At 37.4% G+C, this 25,000-nt stretch overlaps 1 protein-coding gene across 15 annotated transcripts in view; it reads right to left on the bottom strand.

Annotated features, from left to right (window-relative positions):
* Positions 1 to 25,000, bottom strand: part of FOXP2 (forkhead box P2) — a 440,098-nt gene that overhangs the window by 14,058 nt on the left and 401,040 nt on the right. For 14 of the 15 annotated variants that reach the window (XM_054220133.1, XM_054220094.1, XM_054220067.1 and 11 more), the window contains 2 exons: positions 24,102 to 24,171; positions 23,119 to 23,282 (listed from right to left, as the gene is read on the bottom strand). In XM_054220133.1, coding sequence (XP_054076108.1) covers positions 23,119 to 23,282; positions 24,102 to 24,171 — 234 coding nt within the window. Of the gene's footprint in view, positions 1 to 23,118; positions 24,172 to 25,000 lie in introns of those variants that run through there. The other variant, XM_054220106.1, reaches the window with a different exon arrangement.

Below are 25,000 nucleotides of genomic sequence, written 5' to 3'. Positions count from 1 at the left end.
TTCATCCGTGGTGTCACTCAAGGGCCTGTACTGGGAGCAATACTATTTAATATCTTCTTCAGTGACATACCCAGTGGGGTTGAGTGCACCCTCAGCAAGTTTGCAGACACCACCAAGCTGAGTGGTCCGGTTGATTTGCCAGAGGGAAGGGAGGCCATACAGGGGCACCCTGAAAGGCTTGAGGAGTAGGCCCACATGAACCTCCTGAAGTTCAGGAAGGCCAAGCATGAGGTCCTGCACCTGAGTCAGGGCAATTGTCAGTATCAGTACAGACTCGGGGATGAAGGGATTCAGAGCAGCCCTGCAGAGAAGGACTTGGAGGTACTGGTGGATGAAAAATTGGACATGAGCTGGCAACGTGCGCTTGCCCCTCAGAAAGCCAATCGTATCCTGGGCTGCATAAAAAGAAGCATGGCCAGAAGGGTGAAGGAGGTGATTCTCCCCCCTACTCTGCTCTTATGAGACCCTACCTGGAGCACTGCATCCAGGTCTGGGGTCCCCAGTACAAGACAGACATGGATCTTAGGGCGGATACAGAGAAGGGCCACAAAAATGGTCAGAGGGTGGGAACACACCCCCTACAAAGAAAGGCTGAGAGAGCTGGGGTTGTTCAGCCTGGAGAAGAGAGGGCTCTGGGGAGACCTTTTTGCAGACTTTCAATACTTTAAGGAGGCTTATAAGAAAGACGGAGACTTTTTACCAAGGCCTGTAGTGGCAGAAAGGGCAGTATTTTTAAACTTGAGGAAAGCAGGTTTAGATTGGACACAAGAAAGAAATCTTTTACAATGAGGGTGGTGAGACACTGGAACAGGTTGCTCAGAGAAGTTGTGGATGCCCCATCATGGGAACCATTCAAAGTCAGGTTGGATGGCGCTTTCAGCAACCTGATCTAATGAAGGATATGCCTACCCATGGCAGGGGGGTAAGACGATGATTTTTAAGGTCCCTTCCAACTCTAACCACTCCGATTCATTGCTATGCTTTCCTTTCCATGCTCAAAAAATTCTGACTAGAGAACTTGTATTTTTTACCAAATGAGTTCAGTTCCTATAAGGGTGGTGCCCAGGTTGTTTTTATTACATTTCTGCAGTTGGAGTGGAGCCACTGTACAAACAGGGAGGATAACGAGAAATATCCATTAAAACTGCTCTACACACTAAGATATTAGTTCCCCTTGTGCTGTAATTTTTTAGTATTGAGGAGCTCAGTTCAAAGATTATTTCGTTGACTAATCTGTGAAAGAATTAATAGTTTGGAAGACTAATCAGGATAGAAAACTTTCATTTTTGTCAACTATACTTTCTTCCAGTTCAACAGTAAACCAAGACCAAAACCAAGCAGCTCAGCTGTCCATGCAAAAATAAATTTCATATGCTTTTCTGCCAGCAGCTTAAGAGTACAGCTCATAGAAAACACTGCCATACAAACACCTCTTTCTGGAAGTGTAAGCACAAGAAATAACACATAGGCTCTTGAAATGCGTATTTCTCTCAACTCTAGAGTTTGTTTTTCAAAACCTAAGGTTGTAAGGCAAAGTTGAAGCATGTTGGTTACAGATGTAAAAGATCTTACAGTTATAGTATTTTATGTATGCTCTGAGGATGAAGCAACTATACAAAATACACATGAAAACCAAAAGCCATTTTTTTTCTTTTCCATAAGCAAACCAATATTTGAACACCAATCTTTTAAATTCCTCAATACATTCTTATCTTGAAGACTTTCAGTATAGTATGATATACCCCTAGATATTTACTGTACATAGAAAGCAAAATATTGAGATTGGTATTTGTATGTAACATACGAAAATATGTATGTGTGTGTTTCAATAGATAGATATGTATTTTAATGTATTTATTTGCAAAATTCTACACTACTATTTTGTTATACAATGGGAGCACTGCACTAAGGACAAATTCCCATGTGAAGTGCTGAGTATTTAAATATAAATTCTGAAGAAATATTTATATATGCCATATCTTCTTATTAATAACCATGCTACTCAAATCCTAACAACAGATCATAGCTTAGTGAATTCTGACTTCTGATCAAAATTTAATCTACTACGTAACTGGAATCTGTATTTTAACAAAAATTACTATGGTTCCTTGATGGACCAATCCTGGGTTCAGAACTAGTCAGTATTTTTTATTAATGACACAGAAGATAGAATAGAGAGCATGGTTATTACAGATACCAACAAAGTGGGAGGTAATGCAAGCCCATTGGTGAAGATGATGACATTTCAAATATGTGGCAACTTGAGAAAATCCAGGTAGAGGTTTAGAAAAAAACTATTATATGAAGAAAGGCTGAAAGGAGGATGTTTTAGGTTATAGAAGGAGCAACAGGTCAGATGCTGGAGTTAAAAATTAGTTCAGACAGTGAAGCCTGATACAGTTATCAGGTTGGCTGGGGAGCCTTGGAGTCCCCATCCTCGGGGGCCTCTACAAAGAGGTCAGACACACATCTGTGAGCAGTGACTTCAGTCACTGCTAACTCTTTGGTAGAATAAAGGGGTGATGAAGTCATCTCTTAGCAAGAATTATTACTACATCATGTCCTCATCAAAACGGCTGTCTCTTATTGAACAAGGGCTGGCAAACTACCCCTCTAACTGAGCTCAGAACTAACAATGCAGTGTAACAAACAGGAGGTGAGGAGATGCCTGCAGCAGCAGCAAAAATTAAATTCGGCAATGCTAAATTATTTCAAAGAATTTCTGGTAAAATTATAAACAAACGTACTCATTTGCATGGATCACCTTCTTTACAATTGGTGGATCTACAGTTGTAAAAGAAAATTTTCCATGTACCGCAGCGCTTTCAAAATGAAACTCTCTGTGAGAGACTTTTCTAATATAAAAGAAGGATTCTAATAACTTGCAGAGATGCCTGCTCATCTCAACACATTACTTCTTCCTTGCTTACAGATCACAGAACATGAAGTTCCTCTGTCTCCGCAGCTGCCTCAAACATTCGCTCTTCCTCACGCTTTACAGCTTTATGCGGAGATTTTTCTCTAACTCCTGCAACTGGCAAACTACAACTTCACGTTCTCATGTCCTCAGATGTGTACTATATCCTTAAAGACATCATCCTTTATAACACTTAACTGGAACAACTGCCAGGTGCCAGGAGACAGGTAACAGTTGCTGGACACTTACAGAGGCCTCATGAAGACTGTCTGTAGGCTGCTAGAGAAGAGCTTTGAGGCTTCAAAGGAAAAAGAAAGATAACAGGCCAGGCAGCTGGGAGATAAATATATACTAGGAAAGAATGTATAAAGTAACTTCCAAATATTTAGAGATGAAGCCAAATTCCCAAAGCCTACAATAACTTGTCTGATACAAGGTGAACTTGTCTTTTGAGTTTCGCACAAGATTAGCCTGGTCCTGCCTTGGGAAAACTTGTTTAGCATAACAGCTACTAAAATCCTGCCAAAATCTAGGCAACAGCAACAAAACAAGTGTTACATTCAACTTTTAAACATTAGAACGTGTGCTGTTGCTGACAAGAAAACAACCAGATCCTATAACCAAGTACATGATTTCTTAATTAAACTGAGTTGAGCCGGTGTCAACAAGGAGAAAAGATACTTGATACAATATTCTCAATTATGGATAGCATGTTTTCTACAGAGGTTTAACGTCACATCAGCTTTAATGTAAGGGGATACCGAATTCAGCAAAACAGCAGTGAGAACACAAGACAACAAAATATAAATAATTACAATAAACAAGGGCTGGATTTGGTTAGTAGAAATAGTGCTCATTTCAGGATTTGAAAAGAAACTACAGCTTTTCTTTGGAAAAAATGTGAAGTCAGACAACATCTTTTATAAACATCAGCACTGAGTTACTACAGGGACCCTTCCCTTCTTCCAAAATGGAGATTTAACAATTTAAGTTTCCCTGTATTTCTTTCATCCAATTCTATGGAAGGGGAAAAAAAAAAAAAAAAGATTAACTCATTTCGCATTTGTATATGTAAAAAAGAAAAAGGAAAAAAAGAAAAAAAAAAGAAAAGCAAGGGGTTTGGTATTTAATTCTGAAAGCCGCCAGGAAGAGCCACAATCCCTCCAGGATCCCCAGTGGAACAAATTCCACAGTTTAGATCTGGGTTCTCTGAACATTGTTGCCCATATCCACCCAAAATCTTTAATGTTCTGCTAAAATCATTTAAAGGAAAGTGCTGTGGGACATCATGATCCAGACAGATGCAGTCTCTCAGACAGTTAAGTCAATGTAATGACTGACACGAAAAGACTATGTTCTTGGCTTTGCATTGAAGAGGTGGTAGATGTTCAGAGAGAAAAGCTGCCTAGGTCAATGTGCTTACTGTGAGCTTTGTAGCAAGTGTATGGTCTACAGCAAGTCATGTAATTTTTTAATGCATTTTTTAAGTGCCTTTTTATTCCACATAGGGGTTGCAATAATCAGTCTAAAATAATGAAAGGGTGATTTTTTTTGCTGGGTTGCAGCTGAAAGTATTTTGTGTTGCTATGGTGACTTAGGCACCTAGTAACACTAGGGAGGTTTTTACTTTGGTATTCAATGGCACAAAGGGCAATAAATTAGATCATGTCTTGAAGTCCCTCCCAGGCTTATTTTCTATGAGACTTTAATTTTGATACTATTGACTCACTAGCTTTTCTAGTGACTTCATATAGAAATATATAAAGATGACGAATTTTCTGGAACTTGGCTGAAGAAAGTTTTCCCAAGGGAATCTTTGGGACTGAACAATTTCTAAGCCATATGTGGTATGACAATCTATGTTGACTATTTCCTTTAAGATTTTGTTTTTCTGTTAAAGTAACAAAAGTTTTTTTAGAAGTTAAAAAAAAAAAAATAGGTAGCTGACAAGCAACTATGCTCATTAGGTAGCTCACAAACAAAGTGTTGTACAGTTTGACCCATTCTTGCTCACAATTCTGTAGACAGCTTTAAGCCCACAAACATTACATCTTCAAACCACTTGGTTAGTCTGCAGATGTTTTTCCAGCTGTACTCTTTTCTCCATTATCTTTACTTCCATTACATTGACTATGCTTCAGTACATGAAAAGAACAAAACAGAACGTTATAGTTGTTACACAGTATCTTTTATAGAACTCCACATTTCCAGCATAACTTTTTACGTTAGTCACCTGCAATTTTTATTTACATTTTTACTTATTAACCACATTGCCCTCAATTTTTTAATGCTGTAGGCATCCTGAACTACAAGTGCAATTTTCATTCATCTACAAAAAGTGTTCTGCGTACACTTTGGGAGAAGATATTAAAGAGATCCACAGCTACAGAATTCTTCAAAGTGTGGAAGTCTGACAATTTTTGTGTTCAAGCCAACAAGGCACCAGCATGAAAAATACTGTGGCCAAACTAATTCTTTTAGTACATTTCTATATTGTAGTATTTGAAGAACATATTTAATCTTTATTTTTATCTGAAGCATCTCTGCTTTCCAAACACTCTTCTGTGTTAACATCTAACATTACATAAAATATTTTCCTAGTTTAACCTGTTGAAAAACATATTATTTACAACTTCTTTTTCTGTCTGACACAATATTTCTAAAGCCGTGACTTTTCTTCAAAAATATTTTCCACCAAATATTATTTGGTAAAATGATAAATACTATATTACAGATGTAGTAACTGACCTCTTTGGTGGTTTTTTCTTCTCTCTCTCCCCCCCCCCCCCCCCCCAGCAGATCTGGACCAGTATTTCCTCAGGAAGAGCTGTAGCTCATCTTGCCAGCACAGCTCTAGGTCTGTAGGATATTCTATAGCAGTTTAAAAAGAAAAGCTCTCCTTTCCAATCCACTGTTTCAGATCTAGAATTTTTATATTTGTGCTTTGGTAGGCAAATGGAGACAAATCCTCAAATCCTACAGTATTTTCAATATATCTAATTCTATTACTTTGTCTCTTTACGATTTCACGCTACTATAAAAAGTTTATTATTTTTCTTAAGTAGGAGTGAACTGTTTATTGATGTGAATATGTACAGCCATTTGGGGAGATACTAATCCAAATATTGAGAAAGGGAAGAAAGCGTATTAGACGAGTAATTAAATACAAATTCAGTAATGCTACAACTGTCACAGAATCCATTATTATTTTTCCTTGAACATCAGGAATCACTTCCCTCATGTATTTATCACATATACTGAAATGCTGAAGAAGTGCTATTATTTCTAGATAAAATAATGCCTATATGCAAATCTCTAGCTTCAAGCAAGAAAGGGAGGAAGGTCCTATTGTCACATATCCTTGTCAGGCAGCCGAGGGTGCACTACCTCATTTCACTAAGAAGGGAGTGAAGCTACAAAATCCTGGTGGAAGAAGACTGGAAATGGGACGCCTACAGAAGCATTGCTCCTCAATGGGGGTCCTTCTGGATGTGCTCTCTCAACCTGCCCCTTTCAAATTACACTCTTCCACCCTGGGCCCTCCAAAAGCCACATTAGCATTAGGAAGAAAAAAAAAAAAGAAGCAGCAACCTTTTCTTCTCTCAAATGCAACACTGAAGCACAAAAAATACCTTCAAAATATACTTCTTTTCATATCTATCATCTTATCCATCACTAAGGATTTCAAGTCTCTTGTGGTGGAGTTGGGAGTTGCACTCACTTAGTGATGGAAAGCAGAGGCGGCAGCTCTACCTGGCAGGCACTGCTGTGGACAGGAGATAAGAGTGCACTGAAATAATTAATTAGGCCACTGAAGTTTGTCTTCTTTAGTTCATCACTAGAAGAGATGGAGTAAGATGGAAGTAATGATCAATGGTCACGAAGTGCCTCTGGCACATCAAGTAAGGTGTAGCAGCAAGTAAGAATGAGTTTGTGTAAGTCTATTATTGCTTTTACAGCTTCCAAGACTAGAGACTTGCTTTCCTATTTATAATAGGTGTTGATAAAATTTTATCAGTCACTGTAAAAGAAGCCTTCCCTTCAATTATTTTAAGATAAAAGGTAGGTGAGACCCTCTGGAAAAAAAATAAACCAAACCCCATCATTACCAACTGCACAAAACTGGTCTTGCAAACCTAACTTTTCTTTTGTGATACCTTAAAAAGATGTAAACTCGGTTGTTATTTGTAAGATCCATCCCTTCGGTAAGCACCTGATATGACTTCGTGGTATTTATAGAACAAAATACAGAGCATCTTTCTCCTTGAGCTTGGTTGCTTCTGCTCACCCTCTCTCTCATTGTTTTGTCTTTATGGAAACATACTGTAGGATCACAGGATAATTCAGGTCAAAGGGGTCTCAGGAGGTGTCTAGGTCAACCTCTGGCCCAAAGAAGGCACAGCTACAAGGTCAGACCAGGTTGCTCAGAGTTCCACCTAGTTGGGTCTTGAGAAATTCCAAGGATGTAAACTATAAAACTTCCTTGGCAACTGCCTCACTCACTGCCTGATTGTCCTCATGAGGAAAGAGTTCTCTTTATACCGAGTGTGAATCTTTCATTTTAATTTATGACCACTTCTTGCTAATTTCCCTATAGGTACTGACAGTTAGGTCCCCTCAAAGCTGCCTCTTCTCCAGGCTGATCAAGCTTAGCTCCCTCAGCCTCTCCTTGGGGCAATTGCTTCTGCTTCTAACCATCTTGGTGGCCTTTCACTGAACTCGCTCCACTTTACTGCTGCATTTTTTATATTTGAGGTGCCAAACCTGGACACACTATTCCAGGTGTGGTCTAACAAGCACTGAGAAGGGAGTGGGGGAATAATAATTTCCCTCAGCCTCTTAGACACTGATGGCCTTGTCAGCTGCCAGGAGACCCTGCTGGCTCATGCTCAGCTTGCTCTCTGCAATACCCCCAGAGCCTTCTCAGCAAAGCAGCTCCCCAGCCAGGCCATCCTAGTGTGCATCATTGCAAGGGGATTTTCCTTTCTCAGTGCAGGGCATGGCCAGTCCTTCTGCCCATGCAAGTCCTCCGAAAGGCTATCCTATCCTTATGCATATCAACCGTTCCCCCTAATTTGATGTCATCTGCCAACCTGAGCTCCTCTGAATGGCTATCCTACCCATACACATATCAACTGTTCGCCCTAATTTGATGTCACCTACAGACCTGATGAGAAAGAGGTCCATCCTCCAGGACATCAATAAAGATGTTGAAGAGCACAGTTCCCAGCATATTCTTATGTCCCAGGAGAAATCAGAGAATACCCAGGTGTTGCAAATGGAAGACCAGAGTAAAAGACAAGAAAAATTATTCAGTGGATGTGAAGATCTAGCATGAACATGGCAGAGAAAAGCTACTCTGAGTCTGTATGTAAATATAGTATCAGAGAGGAGAGGGACAGCAGGAAGATACTAACTGTTGAAAATTGAAACTAAGTGAACACATGGTGCTATTTGAAAGAAAAGAATATGCCACAAGCCATATAGGGTGTCTGAAAAGGAGGTACAAAGGATTATGAAGGCAGTTTAGTACTATAAATCCCCAAAGAAGTGGTGATTTTATCTGTATCTTTTGGATTTACGGGAATATAGATAGCAGAAAATATTAAGACATTACACTTTTATTAACAGAAGAAAAAAACAACCCAAACCTTTTTTAAAAATCACTTAGAAACGTATTGGTTATCAGGACATTGCCAATTAGTCCTGCCACAACTGAGAAAATATTTTCTTGCTTCTATTTGCAGGGATAAAAAAGTTCCAGATTTCAACATTTGCAATTTTGCTAATGATTTAGACTACTAAGACTGGAAAAATTTTCAAAGATCTAATAAGAAGATTTCAGATCTGGGAGAACTCCTCTTATTTGGCAAAAAAATATTTTAATGAACTAAAATTGAGAAATAGGGCTGTAAGCAGTCACAAGAAATATCAGATGGAGATTAGGAGTGATTAGGAGTGACTGAAGGCAGAATAAGAAATGAGGGAAAGCCAAAGACATGAAGACAAATGGTTTCCTGGGATGAAATCCAGATCTCATTTAAGTCAATGGCAAAATTCCTCTTGACTTCATTAGGGCCAAGATTTCACTTGTGAAGTTTATTCACAGCAGAAGATGTAAGTGAAATATGCAACGCATCTGACAGAATGTTTGGGGAGAAGGGGGAATAACCAAAGGTGATACACATAGTAAATCATGTATTTTTATACTAGACAAATGAGGTGGAATAACAAGTACATATAAGACCACTAATTTTACCTGCCCAACAAGGCTTGTAAGAGTAATAGAACAGTAAACAAGGAGATCTGCTGGATGTATTTCAATTTGCAAATTCCTGTGAGAAACTTCAAAAACCTAACTCATACTTAAATTAGAGGTAAAGATTTGCCAGTAATAAAACTAGTTAGATGAAGGAAAACCAAAAGTTTATTTCACAACATGGAGGCTGGTTAACAGTGAGAATTCTCTAAGATCCTACATTTCATTTCTATTTTGAAAATAATTATCAACACCCCAGAGGAAGATATAAACAGAAGTAACAACACAATATATTTAGATTAGTCATATGTAAAGTTAACTATGAAAAAAATAACAAAGCTGACAAACCATGGCAGATCAATTTACTGTTGACAAATAAAAGAAAGAAAATAAACTACCCACATACATCTATCTACTGCAACCACTTGGGAAATATATGTTATTACAAATCCTTCAATGGTGCCTCTGCTTAAGAAGTCAAAAGCCAGCACGTTAGACTAAATAGGAGAGAATAATGACAGTGACAATAATATAAAACATGTTTATGTATTTATAGTAGGACCTCACTTCAACTAGTATGTTCAACATACTGCTTCACCCCAAACCAGGACAACTTGACTACCTTTTAGCTATTACTCACTCATCACAAAAACAATATAACAGAAATCCAGAACAGAACAACAGAAATGACCTATGGCATGGTAAACATCTCTGTAGGAGGAAACATTAAAAACGCTAGGAGTACTTCGAATTTATTTAATTTAGCTGCCACTGAAGTCAACACAAGAGGAATAGCTGCTTGGAGATAGGAGTAAAAGTGATATACTAGAAAAACAGAAATAAGGAAAATACAGGAAAAAAGCAAATGTTCACACTTCACCTTACCCATACTTAAGGCTCACCCAATTTAATATGGCATATTTATGACCATTTTATCACTACAGTTATCCCACTACTAATTTCTTCTAATGATAAAAAGGCACAGAGCTACTACTAAAAAAAAAGGTTTTTAAAATCCTCAGCAGGTTATACAGCTAATGACCTGTGTTTTTTAAATTTGTTAAATATTTTTAATAGGATTCAAGTATATAAGTATTCAATAATTCTGAGATGCTGCCTGCCATTACTCTACAGGAAAATGTTTTAACAGATACTGACCCTCACACCACAGAATCCAGCCAGCCATTAATTCATGGAGATTACAAGCAAACCTCTCCTTTTTCCTTTCTGTACCACAGGCACTTCCCAACTCAGGGATGACTTTCTGCTGCTTAGCTACAAAATACAGCAAGGCGTTTCTTCCTAAAGTGTCTGGAGACAGCGTTTGGTGCTTCTTGCCCTATCTGTTTGGCCCTGCCCAAGCACATCGAAATGCAAATTGGTTTACTTCAAATTAGGGATAGGTAAAACTTGCAGCTTCTATTCTAAACACAGTTTAAAAATGGGCATTGGTGGTAAATCAGAACGAAAAAGGAAAACACGCAAAACAAGTTTTTGAAGACTTGCAGCTTTATAGTCATGAGTCTGAGTTGAAAATTACAAAAAAAAAAAAAAGCCAACAACCAAACGTCTTCCTCTTCCTTTTAGCTTTCTACGAAGAAATGAGCTTTGTACAGATAAATTTCTAGAGAATAAATTGCAGACATGATGATTTCATTTCCCTTTAATAAAAAAATAAAAATACCTTTGATCAAAAATGGGTAATGAACAGATACAGATTTTTTTTCTTAGGTTACGAAACTGATAATTAAATTGACTAGGTGTTCATGTTTTTGGGTTGGTTTTTTTTTTTGTTTGGTTTTTTTAAACTTTGCAAGAAAATGCCAAGATAATAAATACAGATATCCTATCTGCATTGACATTATTATCAGCTATGAATGTTAATAATACTTTGAAATCTTTGAACTGTAGGTAAAGAAAGGATCTTTACAGAAACCTGACATATTAACAATATATTTTCTTTAAATATCAAATGAGGCTCAAAAGTCGTGCACAATTAGTCCTTCTTACAGGATCAGAATTTTTAGGAATCAAGTTCCGATTAAGAAGATGATGTTAAAAGAGCTTTTCTGATTCTGGTGACTCTTACTAAAATTCCCGTCCTTGACATTGGCTTGCTCCCTTTGGTGTCTAAATAAACGTATTTTCTCTGTGATAGAACCACAAAAAAGTAGAAACTTGACTAGGAATTAGCTTAGGGCACAGGCCTCTAAAGTATTTAAAACCGCCAACTGCATCTAGTTCAAACGTCAGAAGTTAACATGCTAAACAAAGGAAAGGATTAGGGAGAAAGAACACAGAAGTTTTTAAGGTAAAAATTCAAAGGAAAATGACAAAGTACTAGAGATTTGAGTGTCTGAATATTTTTGTGATTGTTGAAGAACCATCGAAAAAGAGCAAGCCTGAAAACAAGAACGTTCAAGAAATGAGGCTATGGATTTGGCTTGCTCTCTAATATCTAATGGTTGGGAAGTTTTAAAAATTGTACCTGTTACATAGAAACTTTGCAGCAACAACTAATTATCGCACTGTTATCAGTGGGTTAGAGTAGCCAAATGTTCTCTATGCAAAATCTGGAAAGCTACTCAATGACCCAGGAAAAGCTGAGGGAGAATCTGACTGCACAATGTGTGGGTTTTATACATCTTAATATAAATACAGGCCATATAAAACTGTTTTTCTATTTCTGTTGAAAACTTTTACATCAATAAAACTCTGCTATCTTGGAAAACGTATAGATGAGATAGACAGAATGGGACAGAAAGGCTGAAAATAATATACTAACACTTTTGTGTGATTTTATAAGCAAATCATCGCCGTTTTTCCCACAGTGGCAACTAACCATTTTGTTCTAATGCAGCAACAAGGGATTAAACAGCATTACACTTACACCTGGGCATGGCACATTTCTTCTTCCAGAACAGTCTTCACTGAAAATGTTGACTGATAGGTAGGCTTGATGGGTATGTTTCAAAATTTTCAGAAGGATGCTACCAAAATATTTCCTTTTCATATGCTAAGTTTCTTGGAGAATTGATCTTTATTTTTATTTTTCCATTGTTTCAGAGCTAGGACTTGAAGTAATGACTAGCTTTGCCTACTACAACAAGTCTGGAGAACGGCCAGCCCTCCATATGTTTTTTGCTGAATAGTTGATGGTAGCATTTAACAAGTAGAACTGCATGACACGCTCGGCAGGGACAAATGGTTCAAACTGACCTCTGTAGGACTGTCTGCACTGCCCTAGCTGACATTTCTCACATTGGTTGAAACTTAAGGTCACTATATATTTTCCTCTAAGGCCAAGGTTCATTCAATTTTAAAAATAACAGTGCTTAAAGATATTTAGCTATGACAGCTGTTCCAGATAACAAAGTAAACGGACTTGGACAATCTCAGCTAGCCTACAGTAAGACAGCGCATACATGAAAAAAATCTTTCTTTTCCAGATTTATCATAAGAGTTGAAGAAAATAGGGTTGGAAGGCACCTCAAGAGATCATATGGTCTCTTCCCACTTCCCCTACCCCAAAGTAGGATCATTTATACCTAGACCATTTCTGACCATTTCTGATTTGCTCTTAGAAGCCTGCAGCATCAGCAGCTCCACATTCTCTCTGAGCTGGTACACATATTAACACTTAAGTATCCTACAGTCAGAAAAGTTTTATTTTTTCTGGTGTCTATCCAGCTCTTCTTGCTGAAATACTAATCAATTATTTCTTGTCCCATTCCCAATGGGCTGGACAAGTTCATGCCCATCTTCTCTGCATAGTGTTCTGAAGTTCAATTCCTCACTCAATTTCTCTCTTCTCAACAAACCTAGTATTTTTAGTCCTTCCTCAGCCTTCAGAGAAGGCCAGTCAGAAGAACTGGGTGGAGGATAGAGCTTGTTTTTACCTACAAAATTCCTGTTAAGGATACTTTCACAACCACATACCTTTGTCAGCACACATTCAGTTGGTGACCTGCTACAATTTCTAGAGTCTTAAGAATGATTGCATATCCAGTCATCACCACCTCATGATGTTAAGTAATACAGAATCACAGAATGGTAGGGGTTGGAAGGGACCTCTGGAGATCATCTAATCCAACCCCCTGCCAGACCAGGGTCACCTAAAGCAGGTTGCACAGGAACGCGTCCAGGCGGGTTTTGAGTGTCTCCAGAGACGGAGACTCCACCACCTCTCTGGGCAGCCTGTTCCAGTGCTCTGCCACCCTCAAAGTAAAGAAGTTCCTCCTCATGTTTAGGTGGAACTTTCTATGCTCAAGTTTGTGCCCATTACCTCTTGTCCTGTTGCTGGGCACCACATATTTACACCAATGATTGTTTTCACATGTAACACTTCAAACTTATTCAAACATTTCACCAAATTGTTACCGACATGGGAATATTAATCATGCCTTCCATTTTTAGGCTGATACAGATTTTAGATTTGGATGTAAAGGCAACATGTCTGAAGAATATCTTATGTCTGTATGGCCTCTGCAAGAAAACTCAAATGTAGTCTGCCTGCAGACTGAATTGATTAGGAGATCCCTGAGATATCACCTGAGATATCCTGCTTCTTAACCCCATACTTGGGCTTATGCTTAACACAGACATCTACTTCACAGAGCAGTATAGTCCAGCTGAATTATATACAGTCCAATACATTACTACATCTGTAAATGTCTAGCTACAAAATAAAAAAGTATGTTTTTAATTATAATTCCAGTAACCCCAGATTGATATGAAAGCATAATCATTTCTTTTATGAATAAAAGAACATGCACAGTAACAGAACACTACTCGATGGGTGCTCACCTCAAGGTATTTCACTGCTACTGGTCATGGTTTATCTTTTGGTTTAACGTACCTATAGTGTAGTATAATGCCAACTGTCATTGTGTCAAACACTTCTCTAAACAAAGCCTGATGCTATTCTACATGGGGACAGCAGTGTAAGTAACATACAGCTTCCATTCAAACTACATCTGAAGATGCTTTTCAAAAATTAAACAATTCAATTACTAGCTAAAGATTGCAAGAGTTTGGCGCAGGAATTTAAAGATCCTTTTTCTTTTGCTTTTGTGCAGCACTTATTACACCAGGGCCCCCAGTCCTTTAATACCATACTACAAAAATAAACCACAACAGTTTAGCTGAATTTAGCTAAAATATGTTTATTTCCCCATAAGAACAGGCAGAAAGAAGAAACACATTATATAAAAGTATGTATGGAATGGTTCAAAAAACTCTGTTAACACCTGCACATGAAAAAAAAATAAATCCGAACTGAGTAGTTTCATGGAATGGCTACTAGAAAGATGAGGAGAATGGGAATGGACAGTCTTCTGTATCAGACAGAACCTGTTTGGTTTACCAAAAGGAAGATTCAAAGTTCACAGTGTGCTTTCCCGAACACATTGGAGAAACAAAGAGGAGGAGAAAGAAAGACCATGTAAGCTAGAACGTATACCAGTGAAACTGGAGTTTATTTTGTCTGGAAATTGGAATGCGGCTCATAATCATACCTTAAAGATCATCTAGTTCCAACCCCCCTGCCACGGGTGGAATGATTTCCGCAATGGCTTTCAAATTTGAGACAGACTATGATAACTTTAGGAGAGGAACTGTATGACATGGCTGCCCACAACACGACTCTTGTTTCCTGTGTTCTTGGAACAAGAGGAGGTAAAAGCTCAGAGAACATTTTTCAGCTGTGATATCTGATAATGCCAAATTTGCAAGGAATGAAGAAAAGGAGGGGAAACAAAGAAAAATAAAAATCAAGTTGGGGGAAGTCCCCAATTACCCAGGGTACTACTATCACAGCATAAAACCGCATCAAAGAAACACTTCCCCTTATCCATCTCAATCAGAAGCTTATGGAAGTCTTTGAAAAGGGTTAGTGAGAGGCCATGATCACACAAAGGCTCTGCAACATCATTAAACCTCTATTAATGGGTACAGTGGAACAAATTAACTTGGTAAGTCTAGGTAAAGGAGGAAAACTACTGGATTTGTTCAGCCTAATTTAAGATATACATTTAATATTGCTGTTTAGTTGGAGGAAACCAACAGAATACCTGCAGTTATAACCCTAACAGAGACTCCGTGAAGGTCTGCACCACACATACGCATTCCCAGCACTATTCTAAATCACAGTCCGCTGTTAGATGCCAAGAGCACATTTTCCCAACTGCACTTTGCCAGAAGATTGTGAACACTGCTTTTGTATATGGACTTTACCACGTATAATCACGTCTTTAGTCATCTTGAGATTTGATTACTTTAATGTGACCTACACATGGGGTTTCACACTGAGATGGAAGTCTTTTTATGAACTCTTTTAAAAAAAAAAAGAAATGCATTGACAGTTTTAGTCTTTTAAAATGTGTAAAGTGCCTAGAGTTTTCTACAAATTCTAAAGACTAAATAATAGTCAAATAATACCACTGCCTCTGCATCATGTCCTATATTGTTCAATGAATCTTTGCTTGGATTTATGGATCATAATTTAAACTACTGGTGTAAACATTACCAATTGGATATATGTTTTTATTTAACTGTTTACATGATACTTAACAGTAAAGGCACATTTGGGACATGTGTATTTACAAAAAACTATCTAGATAGTCCACTTTCAAAAATTTTGGCTTATAATATTACAGTTACTCAAAATCCAAATGCAATCACCAAAAGTGGATAAAATTGGTAACTGTTTTAGAAATTCATAACCCTTTTAGAAATACGCTGTAAAAGGCACTATCATCTCAGCTTTTGTGTTTTTGTACAAAGAGTAATCTCCTATGAACTAAATTTAAGAGTTACACAACCACATTGCAAAGAGATTTAGTTGCGCAACTTCAAACACATTTTTTAACATCTGTAACAATATTTAAGATACTGCCTTTTCTTATACAGACCTGTTATGTGAAAAGCATAAATACCTTGCCCATACATTGAGAATTCATAACAGCAGTACCACAAAGTTTTCAGCAAGACAGCTTCCAAAAAGATTCCGTGAAACCCCACAGGAGCCTGCCAACTTCTACAAGCCATGCTATGGGGATCTGACACTTTTCAGCTGAAGGCGCTGTATCTCTGGAGTGATCTTTTTGTCAAGAGCATTGGGAACGTACTGTAGAAGTGCAACAATTGGGGCTGGAATAATGTAAAGGAGAAATAGCAACTTCTGATCCAAAGTAAGACAAGTAACATTTAAGAAGCTAAAGAGGAAATGATAAAGGACTGGAATATCAGTGTTGAAAGATAAGAAAATTGATGAGCAGAAGCAAAATGCAGAGGACAAATGGACTGAAAAGTAAAGTAACGAAAAATAAAAAAAGGAGAATATAAACATTTAGGAAAATGCTCAAGTGAAAAGTTATGTCAATGGGAATGGCTGAAAAATATTATTAATCAAAACATCATTGCTTATTTTTCCATTAATGCTGCCATGTGAGTTGCTCTGTACGAAAGTAGGGAGAGACAGTCACAACTCACAAGAGTTTACTCTCACATGATCCATCCGATCAGTTAAGGCAAAAACCCCCATAAATGGTAAGAAAATAGTATGATAAAGTATTGGATTGCTGGACTTGCCCGTCACTTTCAGATGCTTTGCAGTACTAGGAAAAGCCAAAACTATTTCACTGCGTATTCTCACAATAGAGCTTCTTTCAATGGGAATATGCTCAGACAAAAGCTGTAACCTTTAAGATTCTATGTTTCCTAGCTGCTCCTCTTTTTACATAAAAACAAAAATCAATTGTCACAAAGTCTCTTTGCCTATTATCTTCCTTAAGTTAGATTTATGAATAAAAATGTGTGAAATTAAATTATACAGGCATTAAAATATCATGTGATTAGGTGAAACATTTTCGATGAACAAGGATACCCAGAAATACTGCAATTGCTGCCACATTCATCCCCTCAATTACATGCTCCTCACCTATTTAATAATGCTTGTTACATCCCTGTTAATTGATGTGTTTCAAGAGTTTATTTTCTTATACAGTATGTCAAGTCTTATACAATGAACGAGAGACTTGGATCATAGCAGCCTCCTAGAACAGAACAAGCCTCCAAGGTAAATGCAAAGAGATCGTGCAATGGGACAATGCAATGATAACAAAAAAAAAAAAAAAAAAAGGAAAGAAGGAAAGACAGGGGATTGGAACATTATGAAGTTAAAGAAACAAGGGAATGAAAGGGATTAAAATTGGAATGATAGGTAACCTACTGTAAGTGGTGTGAAAGCTTAACAGTGGGGGACTAGAATAATCAGATATGGGAACGACCTGACAATGGAATGCTTTCAAACTGAAGCACCTCAAAAGTAAATGATCTTAGAGCAGAATAATCATATTTGCCTCTGGGAATAAAATTTAAAGATAAAAAAGTTTGAAAAAAAAAAATAACAAGTTTGATGATTATGCAGATAGAACTGCAGAAAGAAATGATCCAGTCAGGGCAAGAGTGGGAAAAGTAAAGGAGTAGGGTTGGGAACGACAGCAGAATACAAAGGAAAAGGTGAGTGAAACCACAGATGGTTGGAACTCACCTTTTGACAGGCAGAATTGAAGACGAAGGACCACACTGGATACAATCATTTTTCTAATTCATCTCAGATTGACTCTTACTCACGTTCACAAGTTATTCTTTCTCACAACAACCTAAGACTACTTTTTCTAGAAACAGCTTTAAAGATCATGGGATATATGTGTCTTGACATTTGGTTTCAAACAATTCCAGTCTCACAGAGTACAGCGCTACAACAGCTGAATACAAAGAGTCATATATGAGATGAGGATATAAGAATTCACTTTTGTTAAGAAGTGACTCTTAAAAATACTTTTTGTTTTGTTTTCACTGTGCTTTTAAAAAGCAATCAACAATTAAAATTCTAGAAACTAGTAGATATCCATTATCTCCAGGATTCTGGATTTGCTGCTAGGAACTAGAGGATCTTCACAAATCAGTTGAGAATGTAAGATGCAATTAGTTGCATTGTCCTCAGTCTACACTCTCATACAGAATGAGTGAGGGGAAAACTATGATCACAGGCCCCTTCCACAAAACCTCACCATTAGGATATTTGCTTTCCCTATCTGCTTTGCCAACTCCTCCCATTCCTTATTTAATGACCTGCAGTGAGTTTTAACAGAATGGCATAACCACCCCATTGCTTCCTATGGTGGCACAACATTTTCTCAGTCTACAATTTTTTGCCTTTTCTGATGACCGATTTCTTTTTGTTTCCTCAACTGCTATGAACAACTTTGCAGATTAAAATTTTACCTTTTCCACCCACCTTTATACCATGAAGTAAGACGGCATTCTGCATGACGCATTTGCCAAAATATGAACACATGGGCAAGAGATGTACGAAGTATTCTGCTGATAAAACACCCTGGTCCATGCCAGTTGCAATAATCACTTAAGTGTGATCAATCTAGTACAAACGCACATACAAACACCAGAAAAACAGTTGAACCCGATTTCCATCCCTGCTATTCCATCCCTGAGAGTGAGAACTTCCTTTCAGTTCCTTCAGAGCCAATAAATTTAGATTCTTAAACAAATATCAAGATCATAATGAAATCAACTTTGTGCTACTATTTTTCCTGTCTCTGTTGTATTTTCAAGAGTTCGATCCCTCCAAAACTCTTCAGTAGTATACTGGCTATGACATGCAAGTTAAAAAGAAGTTGTGTTACCATTAATGCATAACTGTCATTATTGTCCCTAAGTATCATTCCATGTCCTGTCCACTATTGTTGTTTCCTCAGGGATGATAGTTTTTCCAAAGTTTCCCACAACCACGCAGCTTTAATTGCACTTGTTCAGATGCTTGTGGTTTCTTTCTTTACTTCAGAAGTCTGCATTTATACCCCAAAGGTGTGTACTGTGAAGCTTCTAACTAAATCCATGTACAATTGTTATGCAAGATTAGCAGCACCTAGTTCTACATAAATAATGAATTTTTGTACGTAAAATACCTTCTGTTGTGTTTGTCACTTTGAAACCAGTTGCTTATCAGCTAAAACCCACGGTAATTTTGGAGAAGTAGTCCATGTTCAAAAAATGAAGGAAGAAACAGAGTCTTAAGTATTGATTTAAATGAAAAGACGTCTGTCTGAGATTGATTATTGACAACTGATGTTAGAGGAAACTGGAATTTTGAACAGAATATATATGCCCAAAATAAGTAATATATTTTCTCAGTGAAGATTTATGTCAAGGGAACACTTAGTGCCTACATCAAACTATCAGGAATTGGATTTGAAGACCAATCAAAGACAGAACTTGGATTTAATACTGCTAAAACACAGAAAGTAAACCTAGGATCTGAGACCCCAGTAATGATATGCTGCATACCGGATCACGGAATTATCATCTTTCATCAGACTGGGAACAAAATCTGGGAGGCATACAACATAGAAGTTCAGATGCTTTATGTAATTATTAATATGGGAGATATCCCAACTACCAAGCCATGGTTACAGCAATCACCTAAAACTTAGTGGAGTATTTTTAAGTGTTCAAGAAGTGTAAGAAACGGAGCAGATTATATATCATTACCCAAGGCAAAAAACTGTAAAGCTTTTAAAGTGCCACTGCCCTAAATACACCAGCTGGGACTCACTGCACTTAACAAGCATTTAAATGCTATACATTTACTTGAAGATATATACCTACCACCTTTCTCTATTCTATGAACAGAGACTATTTCCTAAGTAAGCTGATTCACCCACCTATGTCAGATACCTGTCCACAGATGGAGAAGCTGATGACTCGAACTGCTTTTACTATTCTCTTTCAAAAATCAGACGTGAAGTGCCACGTTCAAATCCAAAGACTGGAATACTTTTCCCACTTTCTGATACTAAATAGCTAAGGTATTACAATAACAGAAATCAGTTTTTCTGATCATGTTCTCGTGCTCAAAGCACAGAAATACTACTGTACACACACACACAATTTTAATTATGTTTATAAAAAGATAAATTTATGTTAAAAAAAATTAATACGAACATTACAAAAGAAGGAAGTTCCACTACCACACATTTGTCTGATAAAATGATATTCAGCACAATTTAAACAACCAAACACCTAACTGAGATGCTTGGCTTTGATGCTGTCACTGGGACTCTTTTTGCATTTCCTGATAATGCTTTAATACCAAACAAATGCCTCTCCCTGGAAGCTTGTCTAGAATCCAAACTCTGCCCCTTCCCAACTGAATGCTCTGATCTCTAAATTGCACCCAACTTCTTGACCCTTTCCCTAATACTATGCTCCACTGCTCCTGGTCGCATGCCAGGTTCAAGATGGCAGGAAACGTAATTGCTCAGCATATTCCTGGTGTCGTGGTGAGTACACTTTCCTGGGAATCAGAAGATGGAGGTTTAATCTACTCGGAGATCAATAGAGCCACCTACTTCATAGGTGAGTGCAGTAATTATGAACCCCCCAAGAACACTTCTCTAGGGGAGAAACACTCAGAATTCCCAGGTGAACATTCTCCAGAAACTACAAGTAAGTGGATACTTGTGGCAGTAAAATATATTTTTTTCTATTATATTAACTATTTTTCTTTAAAAAAAAAAAAACCCTGGGATTATGTAATCTATGTAGGTAATGTAAAATTTAGAATTCCTCTTCATCGCTTGCCGTATTCCCTACTTCTTTTCTCATTTTCTTAAGTAACGCTCTTCAACAAAAACAGGGGGCTGTGGTCAATGTGGTCATGGAGGCAAGGAAGAGGCCACTCTTCGTCCTTGGTCCTCTGCCGCCTGCACAAGCCCCTCCTTTCCTTGACTTTCCCTTGCAGATTGCATGCATTCCCTTTTTCATATTCTTGGCTCCCTTGGCAGGGCAAAGGCAAAAATTCCACAAGCAAGCAGGTACCTAGCCATAGCCTGTATCTTTTGGTCTCACAGAAGCCCAGTAATCTTGCACTAAATTTGGTGCAAGGGATGAATGAGCGTAACCTCTTTTTCCAGTGGTATCTCAGTGCGTTTACATTCTGTTGCTTCAATCTATCAAGAACTGAGCAACACACAGTCCTAAGTTTCAAAAGAGACACCAAGGCAAGTCCCGAAACTGCCAGTTTTGACAAACGACGTATCACAGAAATGAGAGAGGAAGGCTGAATCTTGAGTTGGGGTTTAACTCACGTTATTTGCCTTTTTTATAAGCAAGAATTGCTACAATATGCTGTATTTTAGCTATAAACGCAGCTATAAATGTAGCCATATCTACATAATCATATGCACAGATATCTCAGTTTATCCAGCGGAATGGCAGACAGTACATAGGATATGTAAACAGATCTGCCAAACACTTACAAAACAACTTTAATAGCAAGTGTCATTCTTTTCTGTAAAGTAGCTGTTTTTAACACACATGATCTAACTCTTGTTTGCTCTTTAAAGTTTTATTGTCTTGGCATTTTATACAGGAAGAGAGCATTAGCATACTCAGGAGAACTGCTAAAAGTAAAAGGCCTCCAGCTACCCACTGCATGGTTGATAGCATAAAGCATGGGATATAAAAACTTTTGTCTGATTGCTCACTTTACTTGTTTTAGAGTAGTGTTACTCTCAAGAGCATATATTCATGTTCTTTCTACTTCAAGTTTTATTACTTCTTTTGTATTATTTAATACATCTAAAGACACTTCCAAAAGACAAATTTTTCCATTTTGAAAAAGTAATGGTTTGGAACCTGATAAAATACATGAATGTTCACAGTGCATTATTTTCAAAGGCAAGTAGAATAATGTGCAATAAAACAATTAAATGCGTGACAATAAACATTTCTATGTGATCACAGATATATTAACACGCCAAACAAAAGAAGAAAAACTCGGCAAAATATTTCCCCTAAAAAAGGTCAGATCAAAATGGATTCTCCACACACCAGAGCATAAGTAAAAAGGGAGTGTGGTCTCAATCACTGTTACTGCTAAATATCCTACTCTAGAAATTAAAATGAACATTTAAAATGTGAAAGAGAAAATGGAATGAAAAAAGGCAAATCAGATCAGCTGTTTTAAACAGAAAAAAAGAGACCATAATTGTATATACACATTAAAAACCATCCTACAGTAAACTTAAATCTAAGTCTACTTACATATCACACTGCTAATTATTATATAAATAACCTGGGAAACAATACCTCCAAGATACATGTTTTACTATTTAGTAAACAAGAAACTGCCACTTTTGACACCACTGATTAAGGCCAGGCATTTCTAAAGCTTCAGACACATTTCTGAAATCCACAATACATCAATTTTTAATACTTCCACTCTCTCAGCTCCATTAAAAAGATGGTAGGGGAAAGATTTTAGAGTAATTAATGATATAGTTAGCTGCTAAATATTAATAGGAATCGTAGTCTTGCATAAAATATAACATATAAACCTTGCCAATACAGACGCACCAGTAATTAAACTTGAATATGTAATTACACTGATTTATACGACAGGCAAAAAGTTACACTTTACTGGCTTCTATGTAAACTGTGGGCAACAGTTAAACTTTGCATTTTACGGTTTATATAAATGGGCAATATCTCCAGTACAGTTCATAAATGGTTTAGAGACTCATAGTTAAAATTACAACTAATTCCAACATGAACATTCTGACTATACGTTACAAACCAGGCTGTGAAAATGACCACAGAGATCAGTCTCCCGTTACACTCAATGCTTGTAAGCAAGTTGAAGAGGGTTAAAAAAAAAAAAAAAAGAAAGAAAGAAAGGCTTACAGCAATTTTACTACAAAGTAAATGAAGACTCATCTATTTAAATGTTTTAACATAAATGTTTAGTTTCAAACATGTAGTTCCAGATGTTTCACTTACCATGTTTCAAAGCACTTTTGAGTAATATCGTGTCTTAGACTAAGGCATTTTTTCCTGAAAGGATTCTAACTGCACTTACATGTGAGGCTGAGGAGAGCAGCCCGGACTGCTATTTCCATTACTGTCAATGTGATCCAGCGAACCATTGAGATCTTCATGGACTGCCTGCAGTAAGCCACTGGATGCGTTATTTATCAATCCTGGATTACTAAGCAATGGTAAACTACTCTCTGCCAGTGCAGCCTAGCAAAATGAAGAGTAAAAATAGAACTATTAGTCCATACATATACAAATCGCTCCTAAATGTTCATACACGTATGAATATACACACACACAAAGCAGCTCATTTGAGGTAGTTGTAGTCAGAAGGATTTTGTGCATTTTCCAATTATTTTCAAACTCTGAATATAACAGCATCTCTGTTTCTGGTCTCTTACATAGGTTTCATTATTTTCCATTATTAACTATGTTCCGATATTCACAGCACTTTCTAGTTTTACATCATTTTTTTGACTTTGAATTACACTTAACCCTATGCCCTTCCACACAATGTATGGCTCCTTTATAATGCAGGCAGCTGCTGTACTTTAAAAAATGACCAGAACTTAACTCAAAATAAAAAAGTCCTGACATTTGCCTCTTCTGCATAAAAATTATATATTATAATTAAACTTTAAAGTTTTTGCCATGAGCACCATGTTCCCCAACACTATGATGTGAAATCATTTATGACAGCTTGGATAAATATTAATGCATATCCACATGCATTTGCAAAAGCTTCTATCAATCTAACATTTGCAGCAAAATGGAGTGTTCCAGATTTTGCCACAGGGTGTCCTTCTTGCTTCTTCACATCAAAAGTAGCATGAATAAGAACGAGTACTTGCAGTGCTAGGTAATACAACTTACTTGAATGATAAACCCAACTACTTAGAATGACCATCAGGTCCACATAAACATAAATACAGGGAACTCTATGCCAAAGCATAACAGGAAATTAAATATGTCACACGTAAGAACATAACAGTGTGTGCAAAGAAAGAATAATTCAGTAGTTTTTACCTGCAAGCTTGCATTAAGAGCTGCTCCATAGCCTAAGCTGGTGGGTATGTTTTTCACTAACGTTGGGCTTCTGAAAATAAACGATTTTTCAAAGTTTAAAAAACAGGCAGACATCCTGGCTGGCTCATTGGGTTAATGGATTGGTTTTTCAGCTCAGAAGACCAGAGTTTTAAAAGGAAAAATGAAATGAAGTTGGAGGTGAAGGGGCTCAACCCATTAGAACACAGTGATTTACTCCCACCAGAAAAGCAAAGTCTTGTAATTAGGCCCACGTGGAAATGTGCTCCAAGAGCAGGGCCACAGTGACTCGTAAAGGTTCTGATTTCACTGAAAGAATCTGACAGACATAGCTTTAAACTTTGTACAACACCTGCCTCAGCTACGCTTCCTCTGTCATTTGTTTTTGGTTTTCTAAACCAACAGTGGTACACTTTTGAATACATTACATACAACTACGCTGAGGTGCTGAATAAAAAGATCTTACTCTTCCCTCCCAAGAAACTATGAGAGTGCAACAACGCATAAATAACTGTAAATGAATACAGTAGATCAATTAGCTTCCAGCAAATCAAACATACTGGATTTAAGTCAGGCTAGAAATGCTATATGCTAGATCACCACAGAATTGTATTTTCATTAAAATTAGTGCCTAGGATGACTCCAGAGGTCAGCTGGGTGGCTGTTTACAAACAGATCCATTACAGAAATAGAATACCTTCTTGCAAAGAAAAACCTCCAGCTTTCCTCTCTGCACCTTTGGTATTCTGAATGGTTTTATCAAAACTAATTATATACTCTAAAGGAATAAAAAGCATCCACAGAACCAGTCATACTGACATGGGATTAATTTGAAAGTAGGGCAGTAAGCATGCCAAAGGTCCTCCTGTGAAGGCTTCTCA

Source organism: Rissa tridactyla, chromosome 1 (assembly GCF_028500815.1).
Source record: "Rissa tridactyla isolate bRisTri1 chromosome 1, bRisTri1.patW.cur.20221130, whole genome shotgun sequence".
In the NCBI taxonomy this organism is placed as follows: domain Eukaryota; kingdom Metazoa; phylum Chordata; class Aves; order Charadriiformes; family Laridae; genus Rissa; species Rissa tridactyla.
This window is presented reverse-complemented; position numbering and strand designations above follow the sequence as displayed.